This window comes from Pungitius pungitius, chromosome 16 (assembly GCF_949316345.1).
Source record: "Pungitius pungitius chromosome 16, fPunPun2.1, whole genome shotgun sequence".
In the NCBI taxonomy this organism is placed as follows: domain Eukaryota; kingdom Metazoa; phylum Chordata; class Actinopteri; order Perciformes; family Gasterosteidae; genus Pungitius; species Pungitius pungitius.
In genome coordinates, this window is record NC_084915.1 from 17,523,376 (window position 1) to 17,536,407 (window position 13,032).

The window sequence follows — 13,032 nt, forward strand, 5'->3', positions numbered from 1 at the left end:
CACGTCCTCTTCACTCACTTCAACCCAGGCTGAGGAATAAAAGAATACCAGCTATTGTAAAGTCCTACACTGAAAACACACTTCAAATATGTAGTTAAGTAAGTAGAAAGTGGTCATGATGCAGAGTAGCGCCTTTCATTGCTCCTGGATGAGTGGATCATCATTAATGTATTCATGTGAGCGGCATAAAAGCAGCACTTAAACGCCGCTGCTGCACCAGTTGATTTTAACTTCTTTTTATACTTTGGGTCGTTTAATCGTCTACAATGGGTCATGTTTTATAACCTCAGCACGTATTTCGTTTGTAAATTCAAACCTTTCAAAGCCTTTGTTTGTTCAGATGGTCACAATTTTTGGTTTGGTATAAAACATTGCAAAGCAGGCCTACTCTAAATGCAAATTCAAGGTAATTATAAATTAACATAAACATCCGCATACATATTAATGCGGCTGTAGCATTAATCCAGAAGCATAACCGTTTATCATCGAGAGGGAACATTTAACTCGGAGTAAACAAGATAAAGCACAATGTCCATTTTCTTTTAAAATGCACATTTTACTCTCAGAATATTATGTACGAAGAAGAGAAGTTTGCTAAAGTTAAGATATTTTCAGGCTAATTAGTTCATAGCAGAGTAAAGCTTAGTTATCTAAAAACTAATGCTGGAAGATGCCTCCCGGGGAGTTTGGGGGGATGGGATGGGATGGGGGGGGGGGGGGGCATCCTCCCTCACAGGTAGCTCTGATCTCCAGCGCTGCAGGAACGGTGTGTTTTTGTAGGTCAACCCGGGGAGTTAGCATCACTCTGGTTCCCTTGACAACGGAGCGATGGGAACGCTACGTTCCCTGCTTCACAGTTTATAGTCTTATTTTAGCTCCTTGTTTATACAAACAAAAGTTTTTCTGAGTTGTTTCTATTGTCATTAACTGTGTGTCAGCAGTTTGCGAACACGCTGTTAAACCCCCCCGATTGGCGGTTAGCGGCGGTTTGCAGCGGTTAGCGGCGGTTGGTGACGGTTAGCAGCAGTTAGCGGTGGTTAGCGGCAGTTAGCACCAGTTAGCAGTGGTTAGCGGTGGTTAGCGGCAGTTAGCACCAATTAGCAGTGGTTAGCGGTGGTTAGCGGCAGTTAGCACCAGTTAGCAGTGGTTAGCGGTGGTTAGCGGCAGTTAGCACCAGTTAGCAGTGGTTAGCGGCAGTTAGCACCAGTTAGCAGTGGTTAGCGGCAATCCTAAAGAGATTGAATATAAGACCGACGTGTGTCCTTGAATGCTACTCCTCTGTGTCTACTAAATGGGTTAATTAGCAGTTACATGCTAACACATTAGCCGTCATTTTAGAGATAAGATAAATGTGAAAAAATGACCAAAAGTGTGTTTAGCCTGTTATGGGGTTTTCGTCTGACATTGTCCGTCTCTGGTGTTTGACGTTTCTCCAAAATAATATGCAGTAAATTGTGTCGTTTTTCATCGAGGACGAAATGAGAAGATTAACGCTCTTCATCTTGTTGGGAAATGAAGGTGTGACACAAGAGCCCAGCGGTAATTACACACCCCGAAATAAGTGGTAAATGAAACGCAGCTTCATTAGCTCCGCTGATTAATAATTCATCTTTTAAGAAGTTAATTATAAGGCAGCAGGGTTGCTCACTGGTTAGCTCTGTTACCACGGACCGCGTCCTATTATTGTCTTTTCTCAGTGACGTCATTCTTCCCTCCGTCCACAACCTTCCTGAGATTTGGAGGTTGGAAATTTGGGGCAGGTGTAAATTTCATTTAATAAGTGAGCGGATGCGATTTGGGATCTTCTACAACAGTCCTTCTTTTGTACTGTGACCATGAAATGCTTTTAAATGAATTACATTACAAGAATACATTTTTTTAAATTGTCATGAAAACTAGGGATGCAACTCAGGTTATTTTCAGATGTCTTTTTAAAAAAAATAATACAGAATAAATTTCGTCCGTGGTTTTTTGAATTTGCTTTAAAAGTAGTAGTTTGAAAGAACAAATAAATCCATTTCAGTCTTACATTTACAACGGAGGGACGAATCCAATAATCAAATTGTTATTTTGTTGCAGCATTTGAAAAAAATAAAACCTTTTATAACTCGTTTTTAATGGTTTCAGCCATCGATTGGCTGTAAATCATCTCTAAAGTGGGACACCAATACCTGAGGACATTGGCATTGTTTATCCACGTGGCCTCTGACGTGTGAGACATTATTGATCTGAAAGATTTGATCCCAAACTGTAAAATAAAGAATAATGCTGCGACCCAAATGAAGGCTGCTGGGAAATATCTTCTGCTTCTTATGTGATCGTGTGTGTGTTCTGCAAACACTCAAAACATTCAAGTGACCTTAAGCAACATGTTCACACATTTTTCTGTCCGTGTGGATCCAGCAGTTGTCAATAAAATAAATTTGCATCTGGAGTTTTGTCAAGTCAAGGTTTCTCTGATAAATGTTGTCGGTTACTCTCCACCACGGATCAGATACCAGACATGACCCAAGATGCAGTATAACAATGTTGAGGTATCACACTGTATTATCAGGACACGTACTTGTAGTATTTGTACACGTGGCATATTGCTATTTTTACTCGTTATCAGTGTCAAATTAAAATTTTCTCCTCTTCTCCTTCCCTCTCGCTGCAGTTCTTCTCCTCCATTGTCATGCAGATGAAGCCCAGTTAATCCGAGCGGGGATGAAAGCTGTTCCAGAGAGGAAAAAAAAAAAAAAGAATAAATCTGCCTGGCTGACATAAAAGTGTCAAAACCAAGACGCACTTTCCTCCGTCACTGCGGCTCCATCAGGTGGTGTTCTGGAGGGGAAAGTTAGAATGGAACATCACAGTGAATGTGGAAGAAGGAGGCCGCTGGCAGAACTGGGACAGCTCAAAAATGCTGAAAAAATGCATTTTTATTGCCGGATTAAGGGTTTATAATAATGCTCATATTTATGTGGTAATCGGCTCAATCAGAGCAGCTCTCTGACGCTCTCTAGTGGGAAGGCCGGGTTCTACTGCAGTACGTTTATACACCATATGATGCATAATACAGAGATGAAGGGGGAATATTACAAAAGTAGTGTTGTGTTTATATTCCCTTAATTCATAGTAAAAACTATAACCAGCAGTGATGTGTTGGTATTATTTGGATCTTTTACCCAAATAAATATAGAAATACAACATGTAGAAACAGCTCTAAAAGTAAACGTTCAATTATGCAACTATGTGGATTTTAATTGTGGATGCATGAAGAGTAAAAGCTTTCGTAATGTTCCAGCTGGAAGACGTAGATCTGATTATAGCCACATTATTGATATATTAATACATATCAACTAATAATATGCTGCTGGGGAGCTCAATGACACGACTGCATCTATTAGTTTATTTATAGCCTGTATTATAAAAAGGCAAATAGGATGAAAAATTAAAAAAAGATCGAACTCTGACTCAAGAGTCTAAAATCTAAATCTTGTGAACGTGTGAAGCAAAAGTATCTCTGATTTAAAATCAGCACTTGAGTAAACGTTCTTTCTAGTTTCAGTGTGACAACAGTACGACGGACAAAATGTCGACAGCTATATAGTCTCATTTATTGTCAACTACCAGGTGTACAGTGAATGTTTTATTTGGACCAATGAGAGAACTTAAAGGCCTGTCCAACTTTTTTATTCCCATCCACAGACTTCATAGCACACAGTTCTTTTTCATTATAACCGGCTCAGGCATTAATCTCCTCCAGAAGTACCCACTGTGCCATCCCGTATTTCACTCCTTTCAGTTTTTTTCATGTGTCAAAACTTAAATCCCCCCTTGCACACGTTACCTAGACAGAGTCCCAAGTCCCAAAGGTGCTTTGATTGCAATGAGCTCCCGAGCAAAGGGCTTAACTTTCATGTCTGACTTTTCATCCACATTCTGCCGTTTGCTGAGGAGGAGGAGGCAGAAACTCTCTCCTGGTCCAGTAGGTGTGACTGAGCAGCGATTGGAAGCGCGCTCACATCCTGGTGACGTCCACCGAGTCGTGGATGTCGATCACCTGAAAGCCCGGGTTGTCGATGCCCGACTTCTGCTGCCGGCCGTCGCCGTCCTTCTCGAAGCAGCGGACGCAGTGCGGCGTGGTGACCCGCACGCTTTTGGAAAAGTTCGAGAAGTCCACGCGGTACTTCCCCGTCTTGGTGCGCGAGATGATGGGCAGGAAGCTGTACCCCCACTGGATCTCCTGGGGCACGTAGGAGGTCCGGACCTGGCAGGAGGAGCTGGTGGACTCGGCCGTCCCGTCCAGAAACACCACCAGCTCAAAGTCCTGTTGGGGGAGGGAGTCCGCCGACAGCTCGTAGAAGGGGCTCGATTGGTCGATGGCGTGGCAGAGGGTCATCGGGCAGACGAAGAACAGGTTGTCCTTCCCGGCGTCCACCACGAAGTCGATGTCCACCTGGTCCAGGATGACGGTGTCCCCGTCCGGCGTGGTCGTGGTCCGGACCAGCTTGCCGTAGATCTGGCTGCCGATCAGCAGGGTCTTGCGCAGGTTGGCCACCCGGATCAGGAGGCACAGGCGCTCCTTGTTGAGGCAGATGACGGCCGTGTCGCTGAAGGTGACGGTCTTGGCCCGGTTTTTGGGCAGGGAGATCTTGGCCAAGATGACGCTGCACATGAAGCAGTTGATGAAGACGCCGATCAGCGACTGCACCACGATCAGCGCCACGGCGCCGGTGCAGTGGCCCGTCAGCGCCCTGCCGCCGTACCCGATGGTGGTCTGGGTCTCCAGCGAGTAGAGGAACGCCGTGGTCAGGCCGTCCATGTTGTCCACGCAGCGGACGTGCCCATCGGTGCGGTTCTGCCCCGTCAGGTCGCCGTTGCTCTTGGCGATCCAGTACCACAGCAGGCTGAAGACGAACCAGCTGCCGATGAACGAGGCCACGAACAGGAGCAGGACGAAGCGCCAGCGGATCTCCACGAAGGTGGTCCAGAAGTCCACCACGTACCCCAGGTGGTTTCGGTATCTGATGTTGCCAAACTCGATGTTGCAGCGCCCGTCTTTGCCGACCAGGCGAGTCTTGCGGCTTCGGTGTCCAGCCGGCTGAATGTGAGCGTGGAGCACCTGGAGCATCCTTGAGCTGGAGAGAACAGGAGGTCAGGACCATGGGGCACGTTCCCAAAACTACAAATCCGCCTCACAGGGCTTCCCGACGTGCACCAGTACTGCTCCATATCGGTGGCCTCTTTTTACAGATTTACGTCTTTGTTTGGCAGAAGTAACACATTTTCATTTGTTGCCAATATGAACATTTATCTCACTGCCAATAACTTATGGAGAGTCTGTTTCACAACATGAGAATTAAAGGCATCAACCTCTCTATTCATCGTGAGATTAGTGCGGACCTGCAAAAGGAATAATGCCACTTATTGTGAGCAATGGTTCTTTTGTAGTGTGCAGTTTGAACCACGTAGTCTTAAACACTTAATCTTACATGACAAACTCAAGATTAGCGGTTAAAGAAAATAAACTCCAATAGGACTTTTATTTCGAATAAAATGTTTTAGACTAGAACAGACTAGTTTGTTTCCAACCGTCTTAAACAGTTTGTGTCCACATGAGTTGTCACAAAGTCTTCATCGTGTTGGTGTGGGACGAACAAGGAGAACTACATGTGTATTGTTGTAGTTTTTAACGCTATTAAGCCTTTAACGAGGGCTTAAAAGTAGTTTTTAGATTCTTTTAGATGCTTGTTCCTCATCAGTGATAAAGCCACTGTGGTATATTCAGTGAAAAGGTTGAAGTAACTTTTCCTGTAAGCAGCTGAACTCGTCTTGTAGGAACCCACTTTGTTAGATGTCACAACTATTCGGATCGTTGGAGAAGTGAGTCGGACTCCTCAACAGCTCCACACAGCAAGTCTAAAAAAAAGAGAGCAAACAATTCATGGAAATCAACCTTAGTGAGAAGCAGAGAGAGGTTCCTCGTACCTGAGAGCGGGGCCCGGAGTGAGCGCCGCTGAAGCTCCACACGCCTTCCTCTCAGCCAGTGGAGGCGCTGGAAAGATTTTAATCCACAGTGAAATTCCCTAATCCCAGCCACATGCCACCGGGCCCAGCGGCTCCTCGCCGCCAGCGGAGCCAGCCGGGGGGGGCTCCCAGCGGGCGACTCCCTTCATCACCCAAGAAGCCCCCCCCCCCCCTCCCCTGACCCCTCACGCATAAAAACAGGGTCTAACCACAGCACCGGTGACTTTGGCGGTCGCGGGTGAAGTGGTGAATTCTCCTCAACGTGCGGGAGGTGTAGGAGGGGGTTGGGGAGGGGCATGCAGCCCCCGGTGCCTTTGTGTGGCAGGAGGTGCATCCACTGAAGGGGGGCAGCACCCATGCTGCTTGTGTTTTGAAGCCCTGAGAACATTTGGGATTTGCGCCGGGCCTCACAAAGAAATCCCTCAATTGCGTTTCCAGTGCCTCACTCCCTTCACCCCTCCCTCACCCCCTTCACCCCTCCCTCACCCCCTTCACCCCCTTCCCCCCTCCTTCATCCCTCGCTCACCCCTCCCTCACCCACTACTGCCAGCACACTAGAACCCGCTGGACCGCCTCACATTTGCATCAATAGAACTGCAGGGACAGAATGTCTTTGCCATATAGATGGAGTCTTACCATGATGGGTTATGATCTAAGAGATGAGGTTTTACCATGATGGGTTATGATCTAAGAGATGGGGTTTTACCATGATGGGTTATGATCTAAGACATGAGGTTTTACCATGATGGGTTATGATCTAAGACATGAGGTTTTACCATGATGGGTTATGATCTAAGACATGAGGTTTTACCATGATGGGTTATGATCTAAGAGATGGGATCTTACCATGATGGGTTATGATCTAAGAGATGGGGTTTTACCATGATGGGTTATGATCTAAGAGATGAGGGTTTTACCATGATGGGTTATGATCTAAGAGATGAGGTTTTACCATGATGGGTTATGATCTAAGACACGAGGTTTTACCATGATGGGTTATGATCTAAGACATGAGGTTTTACCATGATGGGTTATGATCTAAGAGATGGGATCTTACCATGATGGGTTATGATCTAAGAGATGGGGTTTTACCATGATGGGTTATGATCTAAGAGATGAGGGTTTTACCATGATGGGTTATGATCTAAGAGATGAGGTTTTACCATGATGGGTTATGATCTAAGACACGAGGTGTTACCATGATGGGTTATGATCTAAGAGATGGGGTGTTACCATGATGGGTTATGATCTAAGAGATGAGGTTTTACCATGATGGGTTATGATCTAAGAGATGGGGTTTTACCATGATGGGTTATGATCTAAGAGATGAGGGTTTTACCATGATGGGTTATGATCTAAGAGATGAGGTTTTACCATGATGGGTTATGATCTAAGACACGAGGTGTTACCATGATGGGTTATGATCTAAGAGATGAGGTTTTACCATGATGGGTTATGATCTAAGAGATGGGGTGTTACCATGATGGGTTATGATCTAAGAGATGAGGTTTTACCATGATGGGTTATGATCTAAGAGATGGGGTTTTACCATGATGGGTTATGATCTAAGAGATGAGGGTTTTACCATGATGGGTTATGATCTAAGACATGAGGTTTTACCATGATGGGTTATGATCTAAGACATGAGGTTTTACCATGATGGGTTATGATCTAAGACATGAGGTTTTACCATGATGGGTTATGATCTAAGAGATGGGATCTTACCATGATGGGTTTGAATTGTTTGCTCTTTTTACACCCTGTCAGCTGCAGTTAGTCGGCTGACTTTTGTTTGGTTTCAAATGCAGTACAACTGAGACGTTCACATTCTGTAATCCTTTAGGGGTTTGTAGAAAGGTTCTTGGCTCTTTACAAAACCAACTTTAGTGAACTAAATACGTCAAAATGAGCCACGGGACAAATAAATATGTGAGGAGTTATTTTAAAGCTTGTCAAAGTTAACATGGGGTGAATGAGGTCTAACACCAAAAGACACCATGATCTAATATGCACACACACCTCATTAATACAGCGTTTTTAAAAACATTAATATTTTAAGCGCACGTTTGGGTGAACTCTTACTAACCATCTGTTAGTGTTTTCATCACCGTGTGAAATGGAATTTGTGTTTTTTTTTTAAAAAGGTATGTTATTTTATTCTGATCTTTTCTCAATCTTCTCCTTACAGACACATAATAATACCTTAAATGAATGATTGTAACACGTTCCAGGTGGTTTACTAATGGAATCCCACAGAAACGTCTCCACCTGGTGCACATTGTCACCCACGGCAACTCAAACCGAACAGACGCTTCTTCCCCAAAAGAACCAAAGTCATAAACCAGTTACCAGACGCCACTGTAGGGAACACACTCATTTATCCAATCATCCTACACACTTTACCTTTGGTTACTTTTAAGTACATTTGGATGGTCAGAAATCAGCTTACGGTTGAATAACAAATACAATCCGCAATTACACATCAATTTATGAAAATGTGACACACACACTTTCCTTCAGGATTATTTTTTTTTGTCTCTTGGATCTTTACAAGTAAAAGTTCTGCATTTGTGCACCGTGTCCTTGATACTTTTACTGATGGCAGGTCTCTCTACACGATGTTCCTCTCCAGCATGGGCTCCCGGGCCAGGATGCGGCGGAAGCCGAGGCCGCTCAGGTCCAGCGTGGTGAAGTTCCCGTCCAGGATGAGCTCGGCCACCGAGCGGCCGGCGGCGGGGGCCTGCTGCAGGCCGTGGCCGCTGAAGCCGGTGGCCAAGTACATGTTGGCGACGAGCGGGTGCGTCCCGATGATGGCGTTCTGGTCGAAGGTGTTGTAGTCGTAGAAACCGGCCCAGGCGCTCGTCACCTGAGAAAAAAAATGAACTCCTTTCACTTGGCAGATTAAAGCGACCAAATGCTTCTTTTTGTCATTGCATAAAAAAAAGAAAGAAATGCTGGTTGACATTTGAGAGGTAAAACAGACCTTCAGCTTCTCGAAGGCTGGAACGCGATGAGCCAAACTGGGCCAGACCTTGTCCTCGAAGAACTGGTGGTCCACCTCCAGGTTACTGGCGTCCGGCTCCTCCCCCTGAGAGGAAAAGAGACAACACTCACCTTCATTCTGAAATGTGAAAGAGGAAGAAGAAGAAACAGAACTGTAACGAACCTCCTCCGGCGACGTCCCGGCGATGTAGTTCCCCCCCAGCCCCTCCCTCCGGAAGTAAACTCCCGAGTAATCGATGACGAAGGGCGTGTCCAGGCCCGGCCCGTCCGGACAGTGGACCACGTACACGTACCTGCGCCCAACCACAGGGAGAGGTTGTGCGTTTCTTCTCGTGAAATCAAAGCTCTCCGACGAAAGCGCAAGAAAGAAAGAAGAAAAGGGAAGAAAGAAGAAAAGGGAAGAAAGAGGCCTTTGAGGCCGACCTTTTGCGCGGCTCCACCGGCAGCCGGGTCGCGGCGGCGTCGCCCCCGTGGCAGACCCCCAGCATCTCCGTCAGTCGGGCGGAGGAGGCCCCCGCCGCGTTCACCACGATGCCACATTCCACCGGCTGGTACTCCAGGCTGCCGGGCATCTGCACCTGTGCTCCGGGGCGGGAGGGAAACACGGCGTGGCCACGGCATCCCATAATATCCACACTCAGCAACAGTCAATCAACGCGTCGCTGGTCGATGCGAAGGACCTCTTGGTTCTCATCACACTCACTTTGACAGATTTGATCCTCCTGAGATTCACTTCGTCGCCGTTGCTGGTTAAAATCCGCTTTGTGGTGAATTTCAAATCTGGGGACGGCATGAAAACGTTTGTTAGTCATCAGAAACATTTAAAGGAAACGCTGCGTCGTAACAGCACCCGTACGCTCCCGAATTCAGGATTTATATGCACAATTTTTGCATAAAAACACAACTTTTAACCTCACACTAATTGCGTGGAAAAATACTGATTGCTTGTGATCGACGTTACATTTCACTCCTGAGTTATCAGATATATATTTATATTAACATAAAATGAGGGCACGAGAAAGGTCTTAAAATACAACAGGCCAGGCGTCTACCACGGGGGAGGGGATCGAACCTGTGACCTCCCCGCAGCACTGGATGGCGCCCATGGAGATGGCCTTCCTCCTGAAGGCGTTCAGAAGAGTCCACGGATCGAACCAGCCCTCGTTCTCCAACCCTGGATGTCAGGATGAGTGAGTGAGGTTAACACACACACACACACACACACACACGCACAATCCGACCTCTCAAACGTCGACCTGTGAGTCTTCTTCACTCACCGTAGGAGGCGAGCGCCACGCCGTCCGTGTTCATCCACGGAAACTTTGCCCTCAGTTGATCCGGAGACAGAAGAGAAACCTCGGCTCCGGCTTTCCTACGATCGCAAAGCGACATTGTGTTCTTTTAATCCCGTAACGATCCCCGAAGACAGCGTGCAAAAGAGCCCGGCTCCACCCTCTCCACCCTCCATCACCTCTGGGTGCTGTAGTTCTCCTCCATGATGTGAGCCGCCTTCTCACTGGCCAGGAAGAGGTAGCCGGAGTGGTTGAACTGGAGGTCCACCGGGTCTTCGTTCAGCACGCCCAGGTGCTCCTGAGACGTCACAGAGGAGATGTTCCAAAAACAAAGACAGATGCCTTCAGGGGGGTTTTTGGACCATTTCTTTAATTATCTGACGCACTTATTGTATTTAAGTTCAAATATCTTCATTCAATTTATTTTATGTGTCATCATTGTTTTTTAATCACATGGTAATCTTGTGGTGTTAAGACTTTAATTCTATTTCACCACCCTTTTGTTGTCTTTTATGTTGTTTTCACGTCCCTCACTAGTCACTCTTCCCTGAAGCTGAGCGCGTCAACGGAAATAAAGTTTGATTCATTGATTGATTGATTCAGCGATCACAGCAGTGGGTCAAACCTCATCTGTCAATCAAGCCCTACATTTAAACAAACATTTTACAAAACAGCGGCGTCACCCACGTTGATGTTCCTCATGAAGTGGGCGGAGGCCAGGGACAGGTGGATGTTCTCTGGCAGAGAGAACTGCTGTCGGATCCCCCCGGCGGACAGGACGGTGGAGGCCTGGGAGTACTGGGAGAACCGGGGGGCGGGGGGAGGCCGTTATTCAGGGGATGCTGCACGTCGTTAGGGTCACTAAAGGGTCACTGAAGGTCATCGAGGAACTCAGGCGGTTTTCAGGCGGAATTCCCGATGGTTTGTTCTCATTTCACCACAAGGGGGCGCGAACGCAGCGCACACGCGGTGCCCTTTATTATCCCAATACACGCCGTTTGATCCTCCACATGGAGCCCTTTGACCCCTCATCCCGTTACTATCAGCTCAAACAAAACAAGCACAAATTCAGCTCGGCGCTCACCGTTAAGTCCTTCTCCACCACGAGGACCCTCACACCTTCTCGCACCCGCTCCTTCTGCTTCAGCCAATAGGCGATGGACCAGCCCACCACGCCCCCTCCGACCACCACGATGTCGGCCCTCTCCGGGGGCAGGTTGGGGTTCGTCTCGAAGGGGCTCCAGCTGCTCCCCGGCAGGGCGTCCGACGCCTTCCTCCTCGCGGCCGCCAGCTGGGTCTCCAGCTCTGACCCGACGGGGGGGGGGGGGGGGGAGGGGGCAAGTGTAGAAGTTTACGTTTAGAAAACACGGGCTGCATGACCGATGATCTGCATGCTGAATAGTAAAGACACAGCTTGAAATACAGTAGGGCTTCGGACCTTCCAAACACGTCGCATACGAATGTGGGTAAACTCATAATTAAAAAACATTAAGTCATTTATGGAAGTTTTGCTTTTTTGACGTCTCGGGACACTTCCTCTGACCTCCTCCCACCTTTGAAGAAGTCATTCCGGAGAGCCGTGCCCGCGCTCAGGCTTCGACTCGGCGGCGCGTGTCCGCACGGCCACGCGCGTCGTGGCGTGCCGCGAAATAACCCGCGAGCCGCCCGCAGGCTCACGCGCACCCCGCGCCACGCTGACATGGCTGCGAGCTAGCTAGCCACGTTAGCCACTTGGCTAGCTGACTCACTACACTGACTGACTGCACCACAACAGCAGCGACCTGGAGGAGAGGGGTCCGGTCCGGGGGGGTGTTTGTTTTACGAGTCCATAGGTACAGCACGAGAGAAACATGTCAGCAGAGGGCGACGCAAAGGCGGAGACACCCCACCAGGAGGAAGAGGAACACCGGGGGGACGGCGTTTCCCTTCAGAATAAAAGCACGTATACGGGCTATGGCGTCACTTCTGTGGAAAAGAAAACCTTTAGTTCGTACCTTGTTGCAGTTATTTTACTGCACAAAGAAGCCAAGAATAAACTGTGTTTTTGATATTAGATGGCTGTCTGATATATAGTATTTGCAGGGGCTGATCATAATTCTAGTTCAGTAACAAAAGTTCAACTGCTGATCCAACACTAAAAAGACATTAAGTGAAAGAAGCGTAAACGCTAGGTACATTTTTCTGTGAGACGGAGCATGACAGAAGCTTATCCCAGACCTCCAGTGAGATGTTGAATATATTTGTTTGCTGTTATCCTATGAAGGAAAAATTAGACTATATATCTGAAACTCCCAAAACAAACACATTGTCTCTGTGTAATACATTACAACTAAATGTGATTATCTCCCACAACTAAATGATTAAATGACATTCAGAAGTCACTAAACCTAATCCTTTTTAACAAAACGTATTTATTTATTTATAAAGCACATTCCAAACACATTTAGTAAATGTTTCACGCAACATATATAACAGAATGAACTCCTTTATAGTATATTATACAATATATAGTATGTGTGTATACTTTGTGAACAAACATCACACTTGGAGGCCGGCCTTTATACTTATCCAAACGTTAAGTTTATCGACGGCTCGCTTTTACTCTGAAGATTACTAACGGAAGTAGTATTTTACCCTTATTACGTTTTATTTTGAAAATACGCCCGGAAGCGCGTTGCCCTTCGCCCGCTAGCTTGATACTTGTGTTGTTTTTTTTTCGGTGCCC

At 46.8% G+C, this 13,032-nt stretch overlaps 2 protein-coding genes across 4 annotated transcripts; both read right to left on the bottom strand.

The window, feature by feature from the left end:
• Positions 1-3,510: 3,510 nt before the first annotated feature.
• LOC119214983 (ATP-sensitive inward rectifier potassium channel 1-like) lies at positions 3,511-6,091 on the bottom strand. Of its 3 annotated transcripts, XM_062558108.1 has the most exons (3): positions 5,974-6,091; positions 5,832-5,904; positions 3,511-5,123 (listed from the first exon to the last, which is right to left on the bottom strand). In XM_062558108.1, exon 3 carries the CDS (start codon positions 5,114-5,116, stop codon positions 4,004-4,006), a length of 1,113 nt encoding a protein of 370 aa, XP_062414092.1. In that variant the 5' UTR covers positions 5,117-5,123; positions 5,832-5,904; positions 5,974-6,091; the 3' UTR covers positions 3,511-4,003. The 3 variants fall into 3 exon arrangements, with proteins under 3 accessions (XP_062414092.1, XP_037322596.2, XP_037322594.2); XM_037466699.2 differs by lacking the exon at positions 5,832-5,904; XM_037466697.2 differs by having other exon boundaries at positions 5,832-6,091.
• Positions 6,092-7,938: 1,847 nt separating this feature from the next.
• Positions 7,939-12,202, bottom strand: foxred1 (FAD-dependent oxidoreductase domain containing 1). The gene is made up of 11 exons (XM_037468278.2): positions 11,861-12,202; positions 11,392-11,612; positions 10,995-11,105; positions 10,487-10,605; positions 10,293-10,387; positions 10,088-10,189; positions 9,719-9,795; positions 9,439-9,593; positions 9,179-9,308; positions 8,996-9,100; positions 7,939-8,878 (listed from the first exon to the last, which is right to left on the bottom strand). Exons 1-11 carry the CDS (start codon positions 12,006-12,008, stop codon positions 8,624-8,626), a joined length of 1,518 nt encoding a protein of 505 aa, XP_037324175.2. The 5' UTR covers positions 12,009-12,202; the 3' UTR covers positions 7,939-8,623.
• Positions 12,203-13,032: the final 830 nt, after the last annotated feature.

Coding starts and splice junctions, on each gene's coding strand:
- LOC119214983 (XM_037466699.2), bottom strand. CDS start 5,116: ATGCTCCAGGTGCTCCACGCTCACATTCAGCCGGCTGGACACCGAAGC.
- foxred1 (XM_037468278.2), bottom strand. CDS start 12,008: ATGTCAGCGTGGCGCGGGGTGCGCGTGAGCCTGCGGGCGGCTCGCGGG. Junction 10,606..10,994: donor ACTTCATGAGGAACATCAAC/GTGGGTGACGCC, acceptor GTGACGTCTCAG/GAGCACCTGGGCGTGCTGAA. Junction 9,101..9,178: donor CCGGGACGTCGCCGGAGGAG/GTTCGTTACAGT, acceptor TTTTCCTCTCAG/GGGGAGGAGCCGGACGCCAG.